The 25,144-nt window shown below is 44.4% G+C and overlaps 1 protein-coding gene, 2 non-coding genes and 2 pseudogenes across 3 annotated transcripts; 1 reads left to right on the top strand and 4 right to left on the bottom strand.

The window, feature by feature from the left end:
* The first annotated feature begins 317 nt into the window (after window positions 1-317).
* LOC106603242 (short transient receptor potential channel 2-like) lies at window positions 318-7,701 on the top strand (annotated as a pseudogene).
* Window positions 7,702-12,146: 4,445 nt separating this feature from the next.
* On the bottom strand, window positions 12,147-18,792 carry rir1 (Ribonucleoside-diphosphate reductase large subunit). Its single transcript, NM_001140513.1, is given in 18 exon segments — window positions 12,147-12,811; window positions 13,090-13,278; window positions 13,437-13,532; window positions 13,686-13,821; window positions 13,958-14,034; window positions 14,170-14,391; window positions 14,516-14,665; window positions 15,259-15,460; window positions 15,551-15,630; window positions 15,816-15,977; window positions 16,192-16,275; window positions 16,493-16,634; window positions 16,799-16,961; window positions 17,175-17,214; window positions 17,312-17,472; window positions 17,704-17,881; window positions 17,993-18,081; window positions 18,701-18,792. Coding segments are annotated over 18 exon segments (2,379 nt in total). The 5' UTR covers window positions 18,720-18,792; the 3' UTR covers window positions 12,147-12,622.
* Window positions 12,881-12,998, bottom strand: LOC123742597 (uncharacterized; annotated as a pseudogene).
* Window positions 14,812-14,895, bottom strand: LOC123742647 (small nucleolar RNA SNORD83). Its single transcript, XR_006769797.1, has one exon. It is a non-coding gene; the product is annotated as a small nucleolar RNA SNORD83 (small nucleolar RNA).
* LOC123742646 (small nucleolar RNA SNORD83) lies at window positions 16,067-16,145 on the bottom strand. Its single transcript, XR_006769796.1, has one exon. It is a non-coding gene; the product is annotated as a small nucleolar RNA SNORD83 (small nucleolar RNA).
* Window positions 18,793-25,144: the final 6,352 nt, after the last annotated feature.

Here is a 25,144-nt window from a genome sequence, read left to right as displayed (position 1 = left end):
GGGCCACTCCCTGGTTTGGGCCTTGCCATGCGTCTAACACTGAAATGGTTGCTTTTTAATTAGTCCTGTCCCAGGGGAGTAGAGCTGTGTTATTTAGTTTGTGGCAAGACATTCTAACCAAGCTAACCTGTGTAGTCAGCCGAGAGCACATTACCACAGTGAGCCCAAACAGCAGTCAGCGGACGTCATTGCCGTTCTCTCCTACCAACCTCTTAGCCTCAAGAATAACCAGGGTGCTTGGATTTCCACCGATTAATATGAGGTTACCTTCACACTACGGACAACAATTACTGTCTGTCACTTTCACTAAAGAAACAATGGGAAACCTCAAGGTTAGTGTATTTGAAACAAACTTAGCAAAGAAAAGATGTTAAAATAGATTGAAATATGATGTAAAATGTGTCACAAATGCATGAATTTTGTACTAGAATGTAAGTCAATTTAGTTTATAATACTGCAATAATGAACTTAAATTGTAAAGCTTCTTTCATACATTATTTGCAGCTCAAAGTGCTTTACAATGAGACTACAAATTATTTAAAAAGCAGTAAACAAAATACATACAATGAAAAGAAATGATAGGAATGAATATGAACAGATTTACTAGATTAGAGACCTATTATTGCTGATGGTCTTGATAGCATCTTGCAATTTCATCTAGGGGTGGTCCTCATAGTAACATTACATTTTGTCTACTTATGTCTTCATAATGTTTATTCCTGATAATTTCTCAGATTATAATGCTATTTTGTCCTGTCATACCTTGATACTGCATGGTACTCACAAATTCCCTTTATGAATATCTTAATGTTCATATGTAGACTACCCAGTGCAAACAAATTATTTAATAGTGATTTGTATCATATTGCAGTTTTACTATAAATATTTGTATTAATTAATGGTTTGGATTCAGAAATTTCAAAGCAATGAACTCTCTGTGTCTCCTTGTGGTTTTAGCTGGAGCAATGGCAGGAGATGGTGAACAAGAAGAGGCGTGGATCAGTACCATCCAGGATGGGAACATAATGATGGTGTGTGGCCTGCTGAAGCAGGCGACGGCATTATCCGTCAGCTGGAAGCCCTCAACCTGTCCTGCTGGTCGCCGTCGACACCAACCAGCCCTGTGTGGTGAAGAGGCTCCTCGACTGCCTGGACCAGGAGAAGGGCAACAAGATGGACGTGCAATCCTTCTCCCTGGCCATCTTCGACCACTCCGTTGACGACTTGCAGTTTGCCCCCGGCATGATCCCGCTGACCCTGGCCTGTCAGAAGGACCTGTATGAGATTGTCACCATGCTGACCTAGAAGGGCCACGGCCACACAAGATCACCTGTGCCTGTCTAGAGTGCTGGAATGGGCGGCAGTATGACCTGCTGAAGTTCTCCCTGTCTCAACACCTACCGTGGCATTGACAGTATGGCCTACCTGTCCATCACCTCATACAATGCCATGTTCAGTGCCTTCGGCCTCGGAAAGGAGGTCCGTAATCTTCCAAGAAGGAACGTGAGCTCAAGGTTAGATCCTGTTTGTGCTTATGCCCATATAGTCACTATGCACAAAGTATGTGGTGCATTACCCTGGAACTAATCTCTCTTGGACAGACTATATAAAAATTAAGTATGCAAGATTTAAATTCTGGGTAAACCGAGATTACCCTGGAACAGAAATATAACTATACTGGGCAATGAATGTTTCAATTGTGAGTAACTATAACTTGTTACCATACTATTATGTGTGTGGCTCAGTTGGTAGAGCAGTTGGTAGAGTATGGTGTTTGCAACGCCAGGGTCGTGGGTTCGATTCCCACGGGGGACCAGTACGGAAAAAGAAACGGAAAATAAAAAATGAATGAAATGTATGCATTCACTACTGTAAGTCGCTCTGGATAAGAGCGTCTGCTAAATGACTAAAAATGTAAAAAAAAGTTATTACCATTTTATTCCCTGCTGCCCTATATACATAGACATGGACATGGAATCACTGGCCACTTTAATAATGGAACACTAGTCACTTTAATAATGTTTGCATACTGCTTTACTCCTCTCATATGCCTTCAGAAAGTATTCAGACCCCTTGACTTTTTCCACCTTTTGTTATGTTACAGCCTTGTTCTGAAATTGATTTTTTTTAAATCCTCAGCAATCTACACACAATACCCCATAATGACAAATTGAAAACAGGTTTTTAGAAATGTTTGCAAATGTATAAAAAATACCTTAATTACATAAATATTCAGACCCTTTGCTATGAGACTCGAAATTGAGCTCAGGTGCATCCTGTTTCCATTGATCATACTTGAGAGGTTTCTACAACTTGATTGGAGTCCACCTGCAGTAAATTCAATTGATTGGACATGATTTGGAAAGGCACACACCTGTCTATATATGGTTCCACTGTTGACAGTGCATGTCAGAGCATAAACCAAGCCATGACGTTGAAGGAATTGTTCGTTGAGCTCTGAGACAGGATTGTGTCGAGGCACAGATCTGGGGAAGGGTACTAAAAAATGTCTTCAGCATTCAATATCCCCAAGAACACAGTGGCCTCCTTCATTCTTAAATGGAAGAAGTTTGGAACCACCAAGACTCTTCCTAGAGCTGGCCGCCCGGCCAAACTGAGGAATCGGGGGAGAAGGGCCTTGTCAGGGCGGTGACCAAGAACCCGATGGTCACTCTGACAGAGCTCCAGAGTTCCTCTGTGGAGATGGGAGAACCTTCCAGAAGGACAACCATCTCTGCAGCACTCCACCAATCAAGCCTTAATGGTAGAGTGGCCAGACGGAAGCCACTCCTCAGTAAAATGCACATGACAGCCCGCTTGGAGTTTGCCAAAAGGCACCTAAAGACTCTGACCATGAGAAACAAGATTCTCTAGTCTGATGAAACCAAGATTGAACTCTTTGGCCTGGAAACCTACCACCATCCCTACGGTGAAGCATGGTGGTGGCAGCATCATGCTGTAGGGAAGTTTTTCAGTGGCAGGGACTGGGAGACTAGTCAGGATTGAGACAAAGATGGACGGAGCAAAGTACAGAGAGATCCTTAATGAAAACCTGCTCCAGAGTGCTCAGGACCTCAGACTGGGGCGACGGTTCACCTTCCAACAGGACAACGACCCTAAGCACACAGCCAAGACAATGCAGGAGTGACTTCGGGACAAGTCCCTGAATGTCCTTGAGGGGCCCAGCCAGAGCCCGGACTTGCACCCGATCTAACATCTCTGGAGAGACCTGAAAATAGCTGCATAGCAATGCTCCCCGTCCACTCTGACAGAGCTTGAGAGGATCCGCAGAGAAGAATGGGAGAAATTCCCCAAATACAGGTGTGCCAAGCTTGTAGCGTCATACCCAAGAAGACTCAAGGCTGTAATCGCTGCCAAAGGTGCTTCAACAAAGTACTGAGTAAAGGGTCTGAATACTTATGTAAATGTAATTTCGACTTTATTTTTTTTAACAAATATTTCAAAAAAACTGTTTTTGCTTTGTCATTATGGGTTATGGTGTGTAGATTGAGGAAAAAAATACAATTTAATCAATTTTAGAATAAGGCCGTAACCAAACAAAATGTGGAAAAAGTCCAGGGGTCTGAATACTTTCCGAAGGCACTGCATATACTGTATTCTATTCTACTGTATATTGCTCGTCATAATATTTATATATTTCTTAATTCCATTTTACTTTTAGATTTGTGTGTATTGTGAATTGTTAGATTCTACTGTGAATTGTTAGATACCACTGTTGGAGCTAGGAACACAAGCATTTTGCTACACCCGCAATAACATCTGCATGTGACCAATACAATTTGATTTGATTTATTCTGTGCTGTTATGTGAAGTGTTATTAGGTTGTTTATCTGAGTGGTTGTTTGTGTTATCTCTCCCACAGCCTCAGTACCTGTGTCTGGAGGAGCTGTGCCAGGAATTTGTGGTGGAGCTGCTGGGGATTGTCCTTAACCAGAGTGAGGTCACCACCATCCTGAACAGCTGTGGAGACTGAAACCAGGGCGCCCTTGACCAGCAAGTGTTCGAGGACGGCATCCCAAACCTGACCCGCCTGAGGCTCGCCATAAACTACAATCAGAAACAGGTACAGCCACAGTAATCTATAACCAGAAACAGGTAGAGCCCAGTCATCTATAACCAGAAACAGGTAGAGCCACAGTCATCTATAACCAGAAACAGGTAGAGCCCAGTCATCTATAACCAGAAACAGGTAGAGCCACAGTCATCTATAACCAGAAACAGGTAGAGCCCAGTCATCTATAATCAGAAACAGGTAGAGCCACAGTCATCTATAACCAGAAACAGGTAGAGCCACAGTCATCTATAACCAGAAACAGGTAGAGCCACAGTCATCTATAACCAGAAACAGGTAGAGCCACAGTCATCTATAACCAGAAACAGGTAGAGCCACAGTCATCTATAACCAGAAACGGGTAGAGCCACAGTCATCTATAACCAGAAACAGGTAGAGCCCAGTCATCTATAACCAGAAACAGGTAGAGCCACAGTCATCTATAACCAGAAACAGGTAGAGCCCAGTCATCTATAACCAGAAACGGGTAGAGCCACAGTCATCTATAACCAGAAACAGGTAGAGCCCAGTCATCTATAACCAGAAACAGGTAGAGCCACAGTCATCTATAACCAGAAACAGGTAGAGCCCAGTCATCTATAACCAGAAACAGGTAGAGCCCAGTCATCTATAACCAGAAACAGGTAGAGCCACAGTCATCTATAACCAGAAACAGGTAGAGCCACAGTCATCTATAACCAGAAACAGGTAGAGCCCAGTCATCTATAACCAGAAACAGGTAGAGCCCAGTCATCTATAATCAGAAACAGGTAGAGCCACAGTCATCTATAACCAGAAACAGGTAGAGCCACAGTCATCTATAACCAGAAACAGGTAGAGCCCAGTCATCTATAACCAGAAACAGGTAGAGCCCAGTCATCTATAACCAGAAACAGGTAGAGCCACAGTCATCTATAACCAGAAACAGGTAGAGCCACAGTCATCTATAACCAGAAACAGGTAGAGCCCAGTCATCTATAACCAGAAACAGGTAGAGCCACAGTCATCTATAACCAAAAACAGGTAGAGCCACAGTCATCTATAACCAGAAACAGGTAGAGCCCAGTCATCTATAACCAGAAACAGGTAGAGCACAGTCATCTATAACCAGAAACAGGTAGAGCACAGTCATCTATAACCAGAAACAGGTAGAGCCCAGTCATCTATAACCAGAAACAGGTAGAGCCACAGTCATCTATAACCAGAAACAGGTAGAGCCCAGTCATCTATAACCAGAAACAGGTAGAGCCACAGTCATCTATAACCAGAAACAGGTAGAGCCCAGTCATCTATAACCAGAAACAGGTAGAGCCACAGTCATCTATAACCAGAAACAGGTAGAGCCCAGTCATCTATAACCAGAAACAGGTAGAGCCACAGTCATCTATAACCAGAAACAGGTAGAGCCCAGTCATCTATAACCAGAAACAGGTAGAGCCCAGTCATCTATAACCAGAAACAGGTAGAGCCACAGTCATCTATAACCAGAAACAGGTAGAGCCCAGTCATCTATAACCAGAAACAGGTAGAGCCACAGTCATCTATAACCAAAAACAGGTAGAGCCACAGTCATCTATAACCAGAAACAGGTAGAGCCCAGTCATCTATAACCAGAAACAGGTAGAGCCCAGTCATCTATAACCAGAAACAGGTAGAGCCACAGTCATCTATAACCAGAAACAGGTAGAGCCCAGTCATCTATAACCAGAAACAGGTAGAGCCACAAGCAGCTACAGAGCTAGTAGATTCTGAGTGGTGTTATTTGGGGTGCTGTTGTCATTGATTTACAGTATAATGAACATGTTCAGTGAGATCGTGCATCCCTCTCTATATGTCCAGTTTGTGAATTGTTGCCACTCTTTCTCTCTCTCTAGTTTTTGGCACACCCTATCTGCCAGCAGGTGTTGTCCTCTATTTGGTGGGGGAACCTGTCTGGCTGGAGGGGAAGCAGGATGAAAGCTGCTGGTGTCTGTGGGGATCTTCTTCCCCATGACCCTCCTCTGCCTCGTCTACTGGATCGCATCCAAGTCCAAGCTCAGATGTCTTGAAGTTCTGTAAAGGTGGTGAAATTGTATGGGCCTTGTGTGACTCTGCTCGGGTCTGTCTTGGGCCTGCAGATGTATGGCTCAGTTGTCTCATGTATTTGCTCTTGCCTATGTTTATACTCCAGTGGAGGTTGCTGAGGAGAGGACGGCTCATAATAATGCCTGGAATGGAGTAAATGGAATGGCATTAAACACATGGAAACAATGTATTTGATACCGTTCCACCTTTTCTGCTCCAGTCATTACCACGAGCCCGTGCTCCCCAATTAAGGGGCCACCAACCTCCTGTGATATATTCTACTGTATGTCTCTCAGGTGGGAAACATACTTTAGATTTCAGTGATTGAGTTTCTTCTTCACTCGGCCTCCTATATGTGGTTCCTCATCACGTTGTTGGGAGAGTCCATCACCATGGAGTTGTATAGAGACCAGTTTGCTTCGCATCAACAGAATATTCTGCACTGCTCATTCCATATGGTGTGGTTGGTCGCTGGGTTAGTTCATTGGTTTACAGAAATGAGTCTCTTCTCTCTCTACCTAGGTTCATGTTCATATTCATGATAATTGGAACAGCTTTCCTCTATGGTATCAATGACATCTATGTTCCTTATGTTGCCCAACTATATTTTGGAAGGTAAAGAAAATGTTGAAGTACACTACTACCTAGCTTCATTCTTGTTAGAGCCCTCATGATAATCATAATCCTCCCAACCCTAACTCCATTCCATAGGTTTAATGAGACTTTTCGTTTCCTTTTTCTGGACCATGTTTGGGGTGGCAAACCAGGACTATATGGACATGTCCGAGTTTGTGGTGGCATGATCCTTTACGGCATCTTCACCCTCGTCATCATGCTGCACAATATGCTCATTGCCATGATCACAAACTCCTGCCAGAAGATTGAGGTGAGATCAGATTAAACTCAAGAAACCTGGCTCTTAGTTTGTCTACCTCAAGGGCAGGATAATGCCTTTGAATGGAAGAAACTGCATCCCAATGTAGCAGATAAAAGTGTTTCAAAGCTCAAATTCTAGACCTTTGTGATTACACAGTAAAGTTTAGGAGAGATTCTAGGATGGGCCCTGACTGCTGCTTACCTGTCCCTCTCAGGATGTCGCTGACATTGAGTGGAAATTTGCCCGATCTAAGCTCTCTGAGTTACTTCAGAGAAGGTCTCACCATCCCCTCCCCTAAGGCCTTTTTCTACCTCATACGGTAGGTTATACTGTGTGTATGTGTGTTATACAGCCAACTTCCTCTACCAACAATAGAACAACCTCTATCTCAAAGGTCAGTTTCATCTCGTATTTCATGTTTATCCCAGGGGTATTTTTCGTTGGATCTGCTGCTGTTGTACTTCAAACTCGACATCAGACTGTCCCTCCCATAACCTCCATGGTAAGAACTCCACCTCAGCTCATTTGACATCGTCTTGCCATACAGACCAATGAGAATGTATCTGTTCCCTTTGTTGTCGTCCAATGGGAAGAAGACGGTGGTGGGTCAGGGGAGAACCAGATACCTTAACGCCAGCAGGTGATCCAGGCTCTGGTGCAGCGTTACAGCCTTCAAGTCTTCAGTTAAGACACGTTTCTGTGTTAAGGTCACAGTTAAACAGAGAGGAAGTACTGACTTGGCCTCACACACACGCACACTCTGTTTAGTACTGTATGTATGTAAAAGCATTGTGCATTCAGTGTCATTGGTTTGGTCTATTCTTAACACCACAGACGTGGTTAATTGGATCACAGCTAACAAGGTAGTGGGCAGGCTGCATGCTGTGATGAAGGCCAACATGCAGGTTCTGGTGGGCTCTGGCCAGGCTGCAGGATACGACCCCAACACTGATGGCTCCTCCATCCTGGGGAAATACATCATGGGAGCCAAGAACAACTTCAGGGGCTTCAACAACAGGCTGGATGACAAACACACACCTTTACTGGTGACTGTGGAGATGGAACATGACAGAAAGGTGGAGATAGAGAGGGATGTAGCAGTGGTGATAGCAGAGGAGGGAGGAATGGAGACAGAACAAGCCAGAAGAGTGGAGATAGGAAAGGAAGGAGGGATAGTGGTCAAACAGGAGGTTTTTCTTTACTTTTTTTATTTTACCTTTATTTAACTAGGCAAGTCAGTTAAGAACAAATTCGTATTTACAATGACAGCCTACCCCGGCCAAATCCAGACGACGCTTGGCCAATTGTGCACCACCGTATGGGACTCCCAATCACAGCCGGATGTGATGCAGTCTGGGTTTGAACCAGGTACTGCAGTGACGCCTCTTGCACTGAGATGCAGTGTCTTAGACCACTTCGCCACTTGGGAGCCAAATCCACTGGATTGCCCTTTCCCTTCACCTTCTTCTCCATCATCTCATTGGCGCTTACCTTTTTATATCTGGCCCCAGGTTAAGGTGGGGCCAGATGGAGCAGAACAGGAGGTGGAGCCAGATGGAGCAGAACAGGAGGTGGAGGTGGGGCCAGTTGGAGCAGAACAGGAGGTGGAGCCAGATGGAGCAGAGGTGACGAAACAGGTAGGAGACATGGATGTTGTGACAATGGAGGAGGGGAGAGTTGATGGAGGGAAGGGAGAGAGAAGGGTGGAGGGGGGTAGTGAAGGAGTCAGAGCAGAAAATGGAGAGGAGACAGTGAGGGGAAGGGGGAGATTCGGATATAAAAAGGTAAGCACGAATGAGATGGTGGAGAAGAAGGTGGAGGGAAAGGGCAATCCAGTGGAGGCAGAAGTAAGGATGGAATAAGGTAAAGGGAAAAAGGTAGATCGCAGTGTGGATAATACAATTTGGTGGAAAGGACTCGAAGAAGGTGACAAAAAAGTGAATGAGATGGGAGGACGTGGGAATGAAGGGAAAGTAGACATGGAACTGGGAGATCTGAAAGAGGAAGGTCAAGGTGAACTGAAGGAGAAAAGAGTGGTGGGGAAAATCAACATGGCCGAGTGGTGGATTAAGGGCCCGGGGAGGGCGTTGGAGAACGTGACTAAGAAGAAGGCTAGCATGGTGGTGGTGGAGAATACTGCCAGGACTGGGGCAGCAGCTCACAGGACACTGACTTCGGCTCGCAGGAAGGGGAGGGTTCCATCAATGGAGGACCAATGAGAACTGCACATCTGAGTGCATCATCTTCAGATTAGAAGTGTCAGCCAGTTAGCATTGTTTCAGTCAACTCCATAGTCCCTTAATCAAAGCAGCAACATACACTTGCAGTAGGTAGCATAGAACTATTTTGCTGTAAAATGAGCTACAAATCATTCAAAGGCATGCATATACACGCAGGGTTGGGTAGGTTACTTTCTAAATGTAATCCGTTACAATTACTAGTTACCTGTCCAAACTTTTAATCAGCGATGTAATTTTTGGAATATGATTACTTTCCCCTTAAGAGGCATTAGAAGAAGACTAACAGTATCCATCAAACACATTAGGTGTATCATCATAGTGGTCTCTGACTTGTGGTCAGACTCCCTCATGTGGAACAAACTTAAACTTGCACCTTTTTTCAATGCTGAATTGAATGTCATTGAGAAAACAGAAAGGTGAATACAAAGATCCTTTCTGAATTTAGTAATCTAGTTTTTCAAAGTATCTGTAATCTGATTACAATATTGCTGCTGGTACTCTGATTAGTTTTTTGTAATCAGAGTTCATTTACATTTTAGTCATTTAGCAGACGCTCTTATCCAGAGCGACTTACAGTAGTGAATGCATTATTTTTTTTGTACTGGCCCCCCGTGGGAATCGAACCCACAACCCTGGTGTTGCACACACCATGCTCTACCAACTGAGCCACAGGGAAGGCCACATGTAATCAGATACTCCACAACCCAGTATACAATATTGTTAAGTGATGTTGCCAAATGAAACTTGATCTGTGAACACCCAGTGATACAGATGTCTGCTCCCATTGGACCACCTGTTTGAGACCGGTAGTAACTCTTATTCATTGTAATTATAGACATTCCAACCTAACAATTAGAAAGGATAGAGAATTACCTTGAAAGTGAACTACAATTTCACTTTGAATACATCTTTTCAAACCAATATTAAAATAACAAAAATATATACAATGTTCATTATATAAAGTAAATAATTTGAGTAAAACTGGCTATACTGTTCTGACAGTCTCTTCCCTGTTGGTCAACCTGGTCTCAGAGCATTTCGTATTATTCTGTATGTGAATCCGAAGTACTCCGTTTAGTATGGTGTGTTACGTTTGGTACGGTTATATAAGACAGATGGTTTACTTAAGGCAAAACAACCTGGTCTCAGAGCATTTCGTATTATTATGTAAGTAATTCCGAGACTCTCCATTTCATATGTTACTTTTCAAATGGTATGTATTAACTTGTGGATATCCATCACCCATTTCAAAACTCAAAATATCAAGCGTGAAAGAAGCCCCATCTTCCTGATACAATTCCCATCAAGTACAAAATAGCATCACCTTGTGCCTTGTACTGTTATTGCTAAACTACTGTATACCTTGACAAAAGTACCACAGGACATTGCATGAACACAAACTTAATTACACTGGGCCTCCCGGGTTGTACAGCGTTTCCTCCGACACATTGGTGCGGCTGGCTTCCGGGTTAAGCGAGCAGTGTGTCAAGAAGCAGTGCAGCTTGGCAGGGTCGTGTTTCAGAGGACGCATGGCTCTAGACTTTCGCCTCTAGCGAGTCCATACGGGAGTTGCCGTTATGGGACAAGAATAACTATCAATTGGATATCATGAAATTGGGGAGAAAAAAAATTATAATAATTACACTGAACAAAAATATAACTAACACACACAAAAAGCTTATTTCTCAAATGTTATACACAAATTTGTTTACAGAGCATTTCCCCTAAGACCAAGAATATCCATCCACCTGACAGGTGTGACATATCAAACTGATTAAACAGCATTATCATTACAGATGCACCTTGTGCTGGGGGACAATAAAAGGCCACTAAAATGTGCAGTTTTGTCACACAACGCCACAGATGTCTCAAGTTAAGGGAGCATGCAATTGGCATGCTGACTGAAGGAATGTCCACCACAGCTGTTGCCAGAGAATTGAATGTTAATGTCTACCATAAGCCGCCTACATTACGTTCAACCGCCCTCACAACCAGACCACGTGTAACCAACCACAGCAGCCCAGGACCTCCATATCTGTTTTTCACATACTACGTCGCCTGAGACCAGCCACCCGGACAGCTGATGAAACTGTGGGTTTGCACAATCTATCAGAAACCATCTCAGGGAAGCTCATCTGCGTGCTCGTCATCCTCACCAGGGTCTTGAACCGACTTAAGTGGACAAATGCTCACCTACAGTTCATCCAAGATGAACATTGGAAGTGTGCTCTCCACGGATGAATCCCAGTTTGTACTGGGCAGATGAGACGTGGGCGAGCGGTTTGCTGAGGTTAACGTTGTGAACAGAGCCCCATGGTGGGGTTTATGGTATGGGCACACAAATGAACACAATTGCATTTTATTGATGGCAATTTGAATGCACAGCGATACCGTGACAAGATCTTGAGGCACTTTGTGATGCCCTTGATCCTCCTCCATCACTTCATGTTTCAGCATAATGCACCCCCCATATCGCAAGGATCTGTACAAAATTCCTGGACTGAAAATGTCTCAGCTCTTCCATGGCCTGCATACTCAGACATGTCACCCATTGAGCATGTTTGGAATGCTCAGGATCAACAAATACGACAGTGTGTTCCAGTTCTCGCCAATATCCAGCAACTTCATGCAGCCATTGAAGAGTGGGACATTCCACAGGCCACAATCAACAGCCTGATCAACTCTATACGAAGATGTCACGCAGCATGAGGCAAATGGTGGTCACACCAGATACTGACTGGTTTTCTGATCCATGCCTTTTTTTTTTAAGGTACAGTATCTGATGAACAGATGCATATCTGTATTCCCAGTTGGGTGAAACCCATAGATTAGGGCCTAAGAAATGTATTTAAATTGACTGATTTCCTTATAGGAACGTTAACTCAGTAAACTCTTCAAATTGTTGCGTTTATATTTTTGTTCAGCATACAAAGCCATTTTAGTTTCCCCACAGGTCAAATACAAAAAAATACTTAGTATACACTGTTGTTTTTGAAGTTCATTCAGCAAGTTATGAGATCTTTAGATTTACATATTAACAATGGAGTAGACAAAAAGTTGGGAAACTTAATCCTATACTAAACAAATCAGACAAACAGATCCACACAGATAAATAGAAAACAGCTTACAGTTAATAATCTGGTATTAGCAGACAGAGCACTATAGTTAGGCTACATTAGCATGCCCACAACACAAACATAAGAGCCTGTTCTATTAAGAGTCTGATCTGACATCAGGGCAGATTACTGTATAATGTTACCTGACCTAAAGGCAATGACAGTGGGGTTCAAAGATCCTGAGGACTTCAGTGGTCCACTGCTATGGTTAATTAACTAAAGAGCGGGGGTAGGGGAAAGAGTGGGGGGCCGTCTAAGAGCCACACATCAGGCAGTCGTCGCGGTTCTCCAGGGAACACACCATAGCGGCTCTGTTGAGCTCCTTGAGCGCCTCCAAGTTCTTAGCCGACTGAGACTCCTTCAGCTTCTCCTTGTTCAGGGTGAACTGGATGGGGTTGGCTGCAGGCTTGGTCCTCAGGTAGTACATGCCCGTCTTCAGACCCTGAGGAGCGGAAGAGAGGTTAGTGGTATTTAATATTTAGCGCTACTTTGATCCTCATAAGTTGCCTCCCTAGCCAATCACGCCAAGTTCCCATCGTTCTGGGTCCTCGGCGTAGACCTGTCACTCTCCGCCCCTCATGACACACGCTCTACACTTTCAGTCGGACTGCAATGCTTCAAGGGGCAGCATCAGCCAGCCATTTTAACACCCGAGTTAAGGATGGCCCTGGGCTAAGAAAATGCAATCTTATAGAAACTTCAATAGGCAAGCTGACTCACCTGCTTCCAGCCGTAGAAGTGCATGCTAGTGAGCTTTCCGTAGTTGGGCTCAGCGATGTGGATGTTGAGAGACTGGCTCTGGTCTATGAAGGCCCCGCGGTCAGCAGCCATCTTCAGAATAGTCTTTTGGGAGATCTCCCACACAGTCTTATACAGCTCCTTCAGGTCATCGGGGATCTCTGCAATACCCTAAAGACAAGTAACAATAGCACGATGACAACTACCAAAAAAGGATAGCTCTTTTAAAATTTAACAAAAAGTTAGACATGACCTTCACAAAATACAGTCAAAAGGGCATAATTGCACTCCGATTGGTCTTCATTGATTGTGATGGTCTGGGTTCTCACCTGGATGGACCCGTTCTGACCAATCAGCTGGTTCTTCATCTCCTCATTCCACAGCCCTCTCTCTGTTAGGTCCTTCAACAGATGGGGGTTCACAATCTGCAGGGAGCGCAAAGAACATTAGTCCTCACATACACACAACTCTAGCTTTTTACACGCCCAAACTCAGAGCCTTCTAGTGTTTGAGTATGCTGTGTATGTGTTTCAGCAGAGGTATAACTGTCTATGGAACCCACAGAGAGTGGTACTGACCTGGAACTCTCCAGAGAGGACTCTGCGGGTGTAGATGTTGCTGGTGTAGGGCTCGATAGACTCGTTGTTGCCCAGGATCTGGGCTGTAGAGGCCGTGGGCATGGGGGCCAGCAGCAGACTGTTCCTCACACCGTGCCTGGAGACGGGGCAGAAGGGCGAGTGAAGTGGTGATGCAAAAGGCGACAACATTTAAATCCACTTGGTTGGTCATGTATGTGTTGAGACTAGCTGTAGTTGGGTTGGTAAAATAGAGGACAAGGTTGAGAACTTACTTGGCAATATTTTCCTTGAGAAGTGTCCAGTCCCACAGGTCAGTTGGGGTTTTGTCCCACATGTTGTACTGAAGGATCTGGGGAAAATAACCATTTAAGCCTGAGACCCACACCAGAACATTCTCCTTAATCCAAAATGAACTATTGACAGGTTAGTTACCCTACACAGGATATCTAACATCTCAGTTAGGTGTAAGGGTGGTGGTACTCACTCCTTTGCTGACAGGGGAGCCTGGGTAGGTCTCGTAGGCACCGAGCTCAGCAGCAAGCTCACAGCTGGACTCCAGGGCAGCGTAGTAGATGGTCTCAAAGATCTGAGTGTTGAGCTTCTGGGCCTCGGCGCTCTCAAAGGGGAAACGCATCAGGATGAAAGCATCAGCAAGACCCTGCACACCGATACCAATGGGCCTGTGGCGCTTGTTGGAGTTCTCAGCCTGGTTAGAAAGGAGGCGAGGCATGGGGCAATCAGTTATTGGTCCACATGAAGATATAACCTGTAGAATCGTCAGTCTTGCTGATCATATTATTAGTATCACTAAGTTGAACGCTAGACATTACCTCGACCACAGGGTAGTAGTTGATCTCAATGATCTTGTTGAGGTTCCTGACGATGACCTTGGTGACGTAGGCCAGCTTGCTGAAGTCAAATGTTCTCTCTGGGGTGACATACATGTTGAGGGCGATGGACGCCAGGTTACACACTGCCACCTGAGATTGGGAAATAGGAGCCAGATAGATTAGCATCAGACTTAGGCCATTTAAACATTTGGTGTGATCCAACATTTATTTTCAACAATATACAAATCAAAGGATGCCATTCAAACAGCTTTGGGATTTAGTATGCATGTTCTCAGAGCCATCAGACTTGGGTGATAGATACAGTGGTGGGTCATCTCTGCGTTGAGCGCTAATGCATATCTATGAGGTCATCCTGTGGCCAGAGTCAATAACACATTTACATTTGAGTCATTTAGCAGACGCTCTTATCCAGAGCAACTTACAGTAGTGAATGCATACATTTTTTTCTCCGTACTGGTCCCCCGTGGGAATCGAACCCACAACCCTGGCGTTGCAAACACCATGCTCTACCAACTGAGCCACACGGGACCAAACAGAGGCTGGTCTCAGGTTGCGTCCAAAATGTCAACCTAATCCTTGTATAGTCCACTACCTTCAACTAGGGCCCCGGATACAGGGAACAGGTGTGGACTTGGCTAAAAGTAGTGCACCAAATATGGAATAGGGTGCAATTTCAGACAGCTTCAGTAGTTCAAACAGTTTAGGTAATCGATTGCCCTCACCTCATCATGGCTGGTGTACTCTACAATTTCAGTACAAAGGTTACTGGACTTAATGGTGCCCAGGTTCTGCTGATTGCTCTTCCTGTTGCATGCGTCCTTGTAAAGCATATAGGGGGTACCCGTTTCAGTCTGGGACTCAATAATGGCATGCCAGACCTGCTGGGCCTTCACCACCCGCTTAACCCGACCCTCCTGCTCATACCTGACGAGACAGAGACAGGTCCAGTGAGACATTGCACAGGGAGTAGATTGGTATGGAGCCGTTATACCGGGTCAGGAGCGCCGGTCTTACCTGGTATAGAGCTTCTCAAACTCCTCCCCCCAGCACTCGTCCAGTCCAGGGCAGTCACTGGGGCACATCAGGGACCAGTCCTGTGGGTACGATACACCATTGAGTACTGATATCTTTCAAGAAGATATTCATCTAAACAGAACCACTCCTAATTCCCTTCTTTAATTCAACCTTGAGGAGCGATGTACAAAATATACTAGAGCTTGAATTTCACTAAATTCCATATCTGGTTTGAATACTTTAGTTGATAAATGTTGCTGCATGCCTGGTTGCTCTCCACTCTCTTCATGAAGAGGTCAGGGATCCACATGCCGTAGAACAGATCTCTGGCCCTCTGCTCTTCCTTCCCTGTGTTCTTCTTCAGGTCCAAGAAGTCAAACACATCAAAGTGCCACGGCTCCAGGTACATGGCAAACGCACCAGGTCTCTGAGGAGGGCAATGAGCGGGAGTTAAATGCCTGATGATGGTACAGTAAACAGGCCACAGAGTCTGAAAGACCGTATGCATGTTCTCAGAGCCATCAGACTTGGGTGATAGATAGTGGGTCATCTCTGCGCAGAGCGCTAATGCATATCTATGAGGTCATCCTGTGGCCAGGGCCAATAACAAAACCTGTATTCAAATCTAATTTCATTCTCACCTTGTTGCCTCCCTGGTCCACATAGCGTGCTGTGTTGTTGTACACTCGGAGCATGGGAACCAGCCCATTGGAATTACCATTTGTCTTAAAAAAAATTAAAACAACAACAAAGAAGCCTCAGTAAATTAGTGACTCGCCAAGCTTCAATGAAACCAGTCATTTTTTCTCATGTACAAACTTTCCCCATGATCTGTCAGAGCCATCAATCACGCCAAGTACCCACTGTTCTGGGTCCTCGGCGTAGACATAGCAACACCTCAAGGGGCAGTCTTATTTATGAACGTGATCATGTGATCCTCACCCCAGCAATGTAGCTGCCCGTGGCTCTGATGCAGCTGACTGCCACACCGATGCCCCCTGCGGATTTAGAGATTAGGGCACACTGCTTTAGGGTGTCGTAGATGCCCTCAATGCTGTCATCCTTCATGGCCAACAGGAAACAGCTGAAAAGTCAACAAGGACAACTAATTTAAAACCGGTCAAGCTTTTTTTCCTGGTTTGCACTTAGAATTGTCAAAGACGTAAGTATTTTCTGCAATTCAGTAATCATAGCCATTACACTGAGGAGTAGAATGGCATAAGTAGATCCAAAATATGAAGTGCTTACCTGGACAGTTGTGGGCGGTTGGTGCCAGCGTTGAAGAGTGTGGGCGAAGCGTGGGTGAACCACTTCTCTGACAGCAGGTTGTAAGTCTCGATGACAGCGTCAATGTCAGTCTGATGAATCCCAACTGCCACCCTCATGAGCATGTGCTGGGGTCGCTCGGCGACTACACAAAAACAGAACAGGTCAGCATGAGGGATGGAGCTCATCTGAACCACACACACACACACACACACACACACACAAAAAAAACAGCTCTGAAAATGTGCCTGTTTAGCCAGGTGCCACTGGTGATGATCCCTAATCCAATGTAGCATAGGGTCGTATCATGACAAGATGTCAATTCTTACATGTACGTAATTTATTTAACCAGACTCACCTTTCCCATTAATCTTCAGAAGGTACGACCGTTCAAGTGTCTACGTAGAAAACCACAAAAAAGTGTTTACTTTCCAACCATTGCAGAATTTACTTTTAAGTTATTATGGTTTATAAACCATGTACTGTAAAAATGACCTTGAATCCAAAGAAGTTGTAGGAGAAGTCCCGGTCGAAGATGATTGCAGAGTTGAGGCGATCTTTGTTTTCTAGGACAATGTCAAGTGTCTCCTTGGCAACCATGGGAGAGTGGCATCTGTTTAGTGGGTTGACATAGTTGTAGAGATCCTCCACCACATCTAAAACAGCATTGACAGAAAACATCAAGAGATTTCCAGATACCATAGTTTCACACCCAGGGTTTAGAAATGTCTTTTAGGTACCAATTTCTTCAGTTACCAGAAGTGCGATTGTCAGTTCACTGGCAAATTCGACATCTGTGCCACTGAATGAGTGGACTGGCTGAATCTTGGCTACTTTGAGTGAGCCTGATAATGAAGCAATATGCATAACTTGCAAGAGAGACTTACCACTGAACACCTTCTTGGTCTCCTTGTGCAGGTTGGAGACGGCGATGCGGGCAGCCAGGATGGCATAGTCGGGGTGTTTCGTTGTGAGGGTGGCAGCAATCTCTGCAGCCAGTGTGTCCAGCTCCACTGTAGTGACCCCACTGTACAGACCCTGGATGACCTTCATGGTGATCTGGGTCTAAAGGTGGGACAACAGGCAGGGTAAAGGGTGGGTTAGAGAAACACAGCACACAGAAACACTAGAATTATCAAACAACGGAAATACATTGAACATAAAATATTGACTCACTGGATCTACAAAGTCAGAGTTGAGTCCATAGCACAGCTTCTGAATGCGGGAAGTGATCTTGTCAAACATGACACGCTCTTCGCGCCCATCTGAAAATTATGTAATGGCGGAAGTGTTAAGCAGAAAATCAACAATAAAATATATGTGCGCGCCATGGAAAAGGAATTTACAAGTCAGTGTCAGTACTTGACACAAAGCTTAAAAACAAAGTTAATTTAGTTATGTAATTGATGGGATAGTCCCGGATACTAGCCAACGTCCTGTTGTGTAACCCAGAAAGCTGCTTTGGGAGAAAAAAGTAACTAAGTATTTAAATTGTAACTAACTATATGATTAACTAATTGATGGGATAGTCACGGATACTTCCAATCAAATGACCTAGATAGAAGCACCCTAGCTGGCTAGCTACACTACAAAACGTTGGCAAATTTGGCGCCAAATTTGACAAAGGAACATTGCTGCAAGACTGTCAACCTGTTTTGATCGTTCTTATTAAACGACACGACAGCGGTGTTTATCTAGCTAGCTAACGATTTCAATAACATTAGCTACCTAACTAGGCAAAGTCATTTAACATGATTAATGACAGTACAGTGGCCAACGATATAATACACGTTCAAAAGCTTGCTTGTAAGAAAAAAAGACAAGAGTCAGTCAAATTACAAACTTAGCTAGCTTTTGCTACTAATCCTACTAGAAATGACCTACCTCGCTTTATCACATGCATGTTGACAAGGGTTGTTTCCTTTCCAGAGAGTACGAAAAATAAGAATACTGATATATAGCTTAGAATATACAGAGAGAGTCTCACGCTAACAGCAGTCGAAGACTTCAAGTGCGGAGGATAAACCGCGAATAACCACTTCTTCTTCTATGAAGTTTAACAGCGGTTGGCATCCAATTTGTTGTATTACCGCCACCTACTGGATTGGAGTACAACTTCCTTGTACTATGCTTGAAAAATAAAAATAAATACCCTACCATCTAACACTACACTCACTAATTTCAAAATTATATAAAATAAAATTAACACCACCCTACTCCACTAATTAAATGTATGTATTCCTACCTCATGCAATCATCCTGAAAGGATGGGACATCACCACTTAACACACCCTGTAACTCTTCTGTCAAATCTCGCACACCCAAATACCTCTTTGCAGCTGCCACCCCAACCTCAATTTTCTGTGACTTACATTCCATCCCTGCTGTACAATTGATAACATTGCTATAAATGCTAAAAATCCAATCTTACTGAAACGTATATCACTTTTTGGCCTATCCCTCTATACTGGTATATCTCTCCTACTACTCTCACCGCTCCTCCCCCTTAACCCATCTTCCTCAGCATATGACAACTTCTGCACTACTCTAAACCTGGAAACCTCAACCTGCCTCTCTCACACGGGACATTTCTGATCCCCAGCCACATGGGCACCCCAACAATTAACACATACCACTACTTTCTCCAACGCTACACATTCCTTTGTCTCCTGCCCTTCTGCAGACTTCTCACACCTATGAACCTCCCTCTAACACACTGCTGCCACATGCCCATAAGCTTGACACCTGTAACAACGTAATGTATTCTGCACAAAAGCTCGTACAGGATAACTGATATATCCCAACATCACTTTCTCAGGCAAAGACTCATCATCAAAACTCAAAAGAACAGACAACGACTCTTCTGTTTCACCGATTACGCCACCCTGTCTGCTTTGCACCAAACGACGAGCATCACAAACACTGGGAATCTTCCCCTTCAGTTTGTCAGCTTTTACATTTTCCGCTACCCCCACAATTCACAGCTCTTGCCCCCATTCGTTTAATGCAAAGAGCCTGCTCCCTCTGACCAGCAGAAACACAAACAATTATCACAAGACCCCTTCTGGTTACAATCACTGATTCCACAGCACCCAACTCTGTTTTCATCTACCCTGAAACCACAAATGGATCAGCCAAAAGGCAAGGGTCTACTTTTTCCAAAAACTTCACTCCTACTGTCACAGACGCATCTTTATCCTGACCCTCGTTATAAGCCTTGGGCTCTGAGAAATTCACCACAGCTACCACCTACTATACTCCGATATATAAACTCATCAAAAAAAGCAAGTCCTCTCAATGTCAACTGCGTTTATTTTCAGCAAACTTAACATGTGTAAATATTTTTATGAACATAACAAGATTCAACAACTGAGACATATTTATTATAATAATTTTTTTATTTATTTAACCTTTATTTAACCAGGTAGGCTAGTTGAGAACAAGTTCTCATTTACAACTGTGACCTGGCCAAGATAAAGCAAAGCAGTGCGACACAAACAACAACACAGAGTTACACATGGAATAAACAAGCGTACAGTCAATAACACAATAGAAAAAAAGAAAGTCTATATACAGTGTGTGCAAATGGTGTGAGGAGGTAAGGCAATAAATAGGCCATAGTAGCGGAATAATTACAATTTAGCAAATTAACACTGGAGTGATAGATGAGCAGATGATGATGTGCATGTAGAAATACTGGTGTGCAAAAGAGCAAAAAAGTAAATAAAAACAATATGGGATGAGGTAGGTAGATTGGGTGGGCTATTTACAGATGGGCTATGTACAGCTGCAGCGATCGGTTAGCTGCTCAGATAGCTGATGTTTAAAGTTAGTGAGGGAAATATAAGTCTACAGCTTCAGCGATGTTTGCAATTCGTTCCAGTCATTGGCAGCCGAGAACTGGAAGGAAAAGCAGCCAAAGGAGGTGTTGGCTTTGGGGATGACCAGTGAAATATACCTGCTGGAGTGCGTGCTACGGGTGGGTGTTGTTATCATGACCAGTGAGCTGAGATAAGGCAGAGCTTTACCTACCATAGACTTATAGGTGACCTGGAGCCAGTGGGTCTGGCGACGAATATGTAGCGAGGGCCTGCAGACTAGAGCATACAGGTCGCAGTGGTGGGTGGTATAAGGGGCTTTGGTGACAAAACGGATGGCACTGTGATAGACTGCATCCAGTTTGCTGAGTAGAGTATTGGAAGCTATTTTGTAAATGACATCGCCGAAGTCAAGGATCGGTAAGATAGTCAGTTTAACGAGGGTATGTTTGGAGGCTTTGAAGGAGTGAAGGAGGCTTTGTTGCGAAATAGGAAGCCGATTCTAGATTTAGTTTTGGATTGGAGATGTTTAATATGAGTCTGGAAGGAGAGTTTACAGTCTAGCCAGACACCTTGGTATTTGTAGTTGTCCACATATTCTAAGTCAGAACCGTCCAAAGTAGGGATGCTAGTCGGGCGGGTGCGGGCAGCGAACGGTTGAAAAGCATGCATTTGGTTTTACTAGCGTTTAAGAGCAGTTGGAGGCCACGGAAGGAGTGTTGTATGGCATTGAAGCTCGTTTGGAGGTTAGTTAACACAGTGTCCAAAGAAGGGCACTGTGTTAAACTGAACAAGTTCCACAGACATGTGACTAACAGAAATTGAATAATGTGTCCCTGAACAAAGGGGGGTCAAAATCAAAAGTAACAGTCAGTATCTGGTGTGGCCACCAGCTGCATTAAGTACTGCAGTGCATCTCCTCCTCATGGACTGTACCAGATTTGCCAGTTCTTGCTGTGAGATGTTACCCCACTCTTCCACCAAGGCACCTGCAAGTTCCCGGACATTTCTGGGGGGGAATGGCCCTAGCCCTCACCCTCCGATCCAACTGGTCCCAGACGGGCTCACTGGGATTGAGAGCCAGGCTCTTCGCTGGCCATGGCAGAACACTGACATTCCTGTCTTGCAGGAAATCACACACAGAACGAGCAGTATGGCTGGTGGCATTGTCATGCTGGAGGGTCATGTCAGGATGAGCCTGGAGGAAGGGTACCACATGAGGGAGGAGGATGTCTTCCCTGTAACGCACAGAGTTGAGATTGCCTGCAATGACAACAAGCTCAGTCCGATGATGCTGTGACACACCGGCCCAGACCATGACGAACACTCCACCTCCAAATCGATCCCGCTCCAGAGTACAGGCCTCGGTGTAACGCTCATTCCTTTGACGATAAACGCGAATCCGACCATCATCCCTGGTGAGACAAAACTGCGACTCGTCAGTGAAGAGCACTTTTGGGTTTGTGCCCATAGGCGACGTTGTTGCCGGTAATGTCTGGTGAGGACCTGCCTTACAACAGTCCTACAAGCCCTAAGTCCAGCCTCTCTCAGCCTATTGCGGACAGTCTGAGCACTGATGGATTGTGCGTTCCTGGTGTAACTCGGGCAGCTGTTGTTGCCATCCTGTACCTGTCCCGCAGGTGTGATGTTCAGATGGACTGATCCTGTGCAGGTGTTGTTACAAATGGTCTGCCACTGTGAGGACGATCAGCTGTCCGTCCTGTCTTCCTGTGGCTCTGTCTTAAGCGTCTCACAGTACAGACATTGCAATATAATGCCCCGGCCACATCTGCAGTCCTCCTGCCTCCTTGCAGCATGCCTAAGGCACGTTCACGCAGATGAGCTGGGACCCTGGGCATCTTCCTTTTGGTGTTTTTCAGAGTCAGTAGAAAGGCCTCTTTAGTGTCCTAAGTTTTCATAACTGTGACCTTAATTGCCTACCCTCTGTAAGCTGTTAGTGTCTTAACGACCATTCCACAGGTGCATGTTCATTAATTGTTTATGGTTCATTGAACAAGCATGGGAAACAGTGTTTAAACCCTTTACAATGAAGATCTGTGAAGTTATTTGGATTTTTACGAATGATCTTTGAAAGACAGGGTCCTGAAAAAGATAGACAGACAGACAGACAGACAGACAGACAGACAGACAGACAGACAGACAGACAGACAGACAGACAGACAGACAGACAGACAGACAACAACAAAAAATATATATATGGGAAGCAGGCAAATGCCTTTCACTGAGTTGTGCAAAAACAGACTGACAAGGGTGAGACAATTCATTTTAATTTATCTTAATGTTCTTTTGTTGTTGTTTGCAGGTGCATTATCCTTCTGACCCTATGCAGCCAGGTTCCATCTACTTTTGAATTCCTCACAAGTGTGGCTTGTTTGGTGTCTGCTGTGAAGGAATATCACAACAAGTCAACTACTTGATTGATAAAGGCATGTCATCCAGCAAAGGCAGCAGCACAGTCATCAACTACATGCACCATTTCTTCACCAACTACGGAGTTGGGGAAACACATGTGGACCTGAATTGTGATAACTGAAGTGGCCAAAACAATAACAAGTTTGTGCTCTTCCTGATCACAGGCCACACCAAGTTTTCCCCCGAAAGGTGCTTCGGCCTCATCAAGCAGCGCTTCAGAAAGACCAGAGTGAACACTTTGAGATTACTGGTGTTGTGAAGGACAGCACTGTGACAGGAGTGACCACAGATCAAGCAGTACCAGCACTTAAGGTGAATATCATTTTCATTGCATTGTATGCAGTGGCAGCCCGTCATTCAGGGCAGAGCCCCACCTGTTTGGAGCCCCACATTTTTAGATCCATTTTTTTTTGGGGGGGGGTCGGGCTTGCCTGTTTTGCATGTTATTTTGGAATTAATACATGTCACATATCAGTTTGCAAACAATGTAAAAAAAAAAATCATTGAGTTAATAAAGCCACATACAAACATGGTGTCTTTTTTAATTTCTTGAGTAACAGGCTGACAACACTGCTCGCGTCGCAAAATAAAAGTAGAAATCTATATTATTCAATTATTGCACCCACACTGCTCGCGCGCGACGACAAGCGTCTGCGTTGCCAAGGGCTAAAATAGAAGTCAGTTCTATTTGTGATGCAGATCGTGCTGCAAGTCCTGCCTCTCCCACATCCTCATTGGTTTATAGAAGCAGGTACCCACGTGCCATCTCCTCATTGGTTATACCCACGTGGGTGACTGAAAGACGAACGAGGTCAGTGGCGGTAATGCACCTAATTTATGAAAGTTGCCAAACGCAATATAAAGGCAAGAGAAGAAAAAGCCTAGAAGGAGGAGAGATGACTAGAAACGATTCGGTTGACCGTTTTATGTGTGGATTAATTGTAGGAGTAGAGGACCTTGTGCATTTCAGGTAAAATAACAACTCAATGTTTATATCCCAGGACAAATTAGCTAGCAACAGCAAGCTAGCTAAATAGGACAAATTAGCTAGCAAGTGCAAGCGCAAGCTAGCAAGCTAAATTGCCATAAATGTTTAATGCTTTTCAGCCTGTCCCCAAATTAATGTAATTGGTTCAGAGTTTGTTTTGATATTTTAACCTGCGTGTCGTGATCGCGTTTGGTGTGGGGGGACAAAATAAATGTATGCACGATGGCGCACGCGCGCAAGCCGGTTTGGGTTCCGTGTAAGGCAGCTCCAAAATGCAGGTGTTTCAGCCTAGCTCAGTGCTTTCTGTGGTGGTGGGGCAGACAGTGGAAAATACAGAGCGTAGGTGTTGGTAATGTTCTCTAGTTGTGCCGTGATTGGCTCAGTATTCTGTCACTCGTGGGGACACTACGTCACCGCCAAGTCTAAGGGTAGAGCTAGAAAATTCAAGCCCCTTGGTTGCTGCCATAGAGTTACATTAGAAGTGCCCATCCAAAAAGGCTCTATGTCATTGGCCACAGATAAAATGACATCAAATCGCGTTATATCTACAGTAGCATTGATTGGACATGTCAACATCATACTTTCAGAATCTTAGCTAGTAGTCATCATCATGAATCAAATCGACAATCTACTGGCAAATCCTTTTTAATCCTTGTCATATGAAGAGAAGTAATGAAGAGAAAGAATAGAAAAAATGTATCGATGCTCATCGGCCATTGGACATAAACATTACACAGCAGGTTGGAAATCGCAAATTCAACAATAAGTAGTTTGGATGAAATCAGTGGCTAACTGCAAGCATTGCAAAGCCATCACTAGCCTGCTATTCAGTGGAGTGGCTGTATGGTCCTAAGTCTTGGATTAAAGGTCTCTTTTCCAAGCATAAAATTAAAAACATTCAACATTGGCCATGCTGTCAATCCAGCATGATTTGTGCCATGCTCAAAACAACTGTTAACTCGGAAAAACGAGCTCCGACCGGGAAAATACATTTTCAACGGTCATCCAACTCGGAAGTGTAAATCCGGAAATCGGGCCTCTTTCTAGAGCTACGACATGAAGATCACTGACGTCATCATAATTCAACCT

This window comes from Salmo salar, chromosome ssa04 (assembly GCF_905237065.1).
Source record: "Salmo salar chromosome ssa04, Ssal_v3.1, whole genome shotgun sequence".
Lineage (NCBI taxonomy): Eukaryota > Metazoa > Chordata > Actinopteri > Salmoniformes > Salmonidae > Salmo > Salmo salar.
Note: the sequence above shows the minus strand (reverse complement) of the source record. Positions and strands in the feature narration are given on the sequence as shown.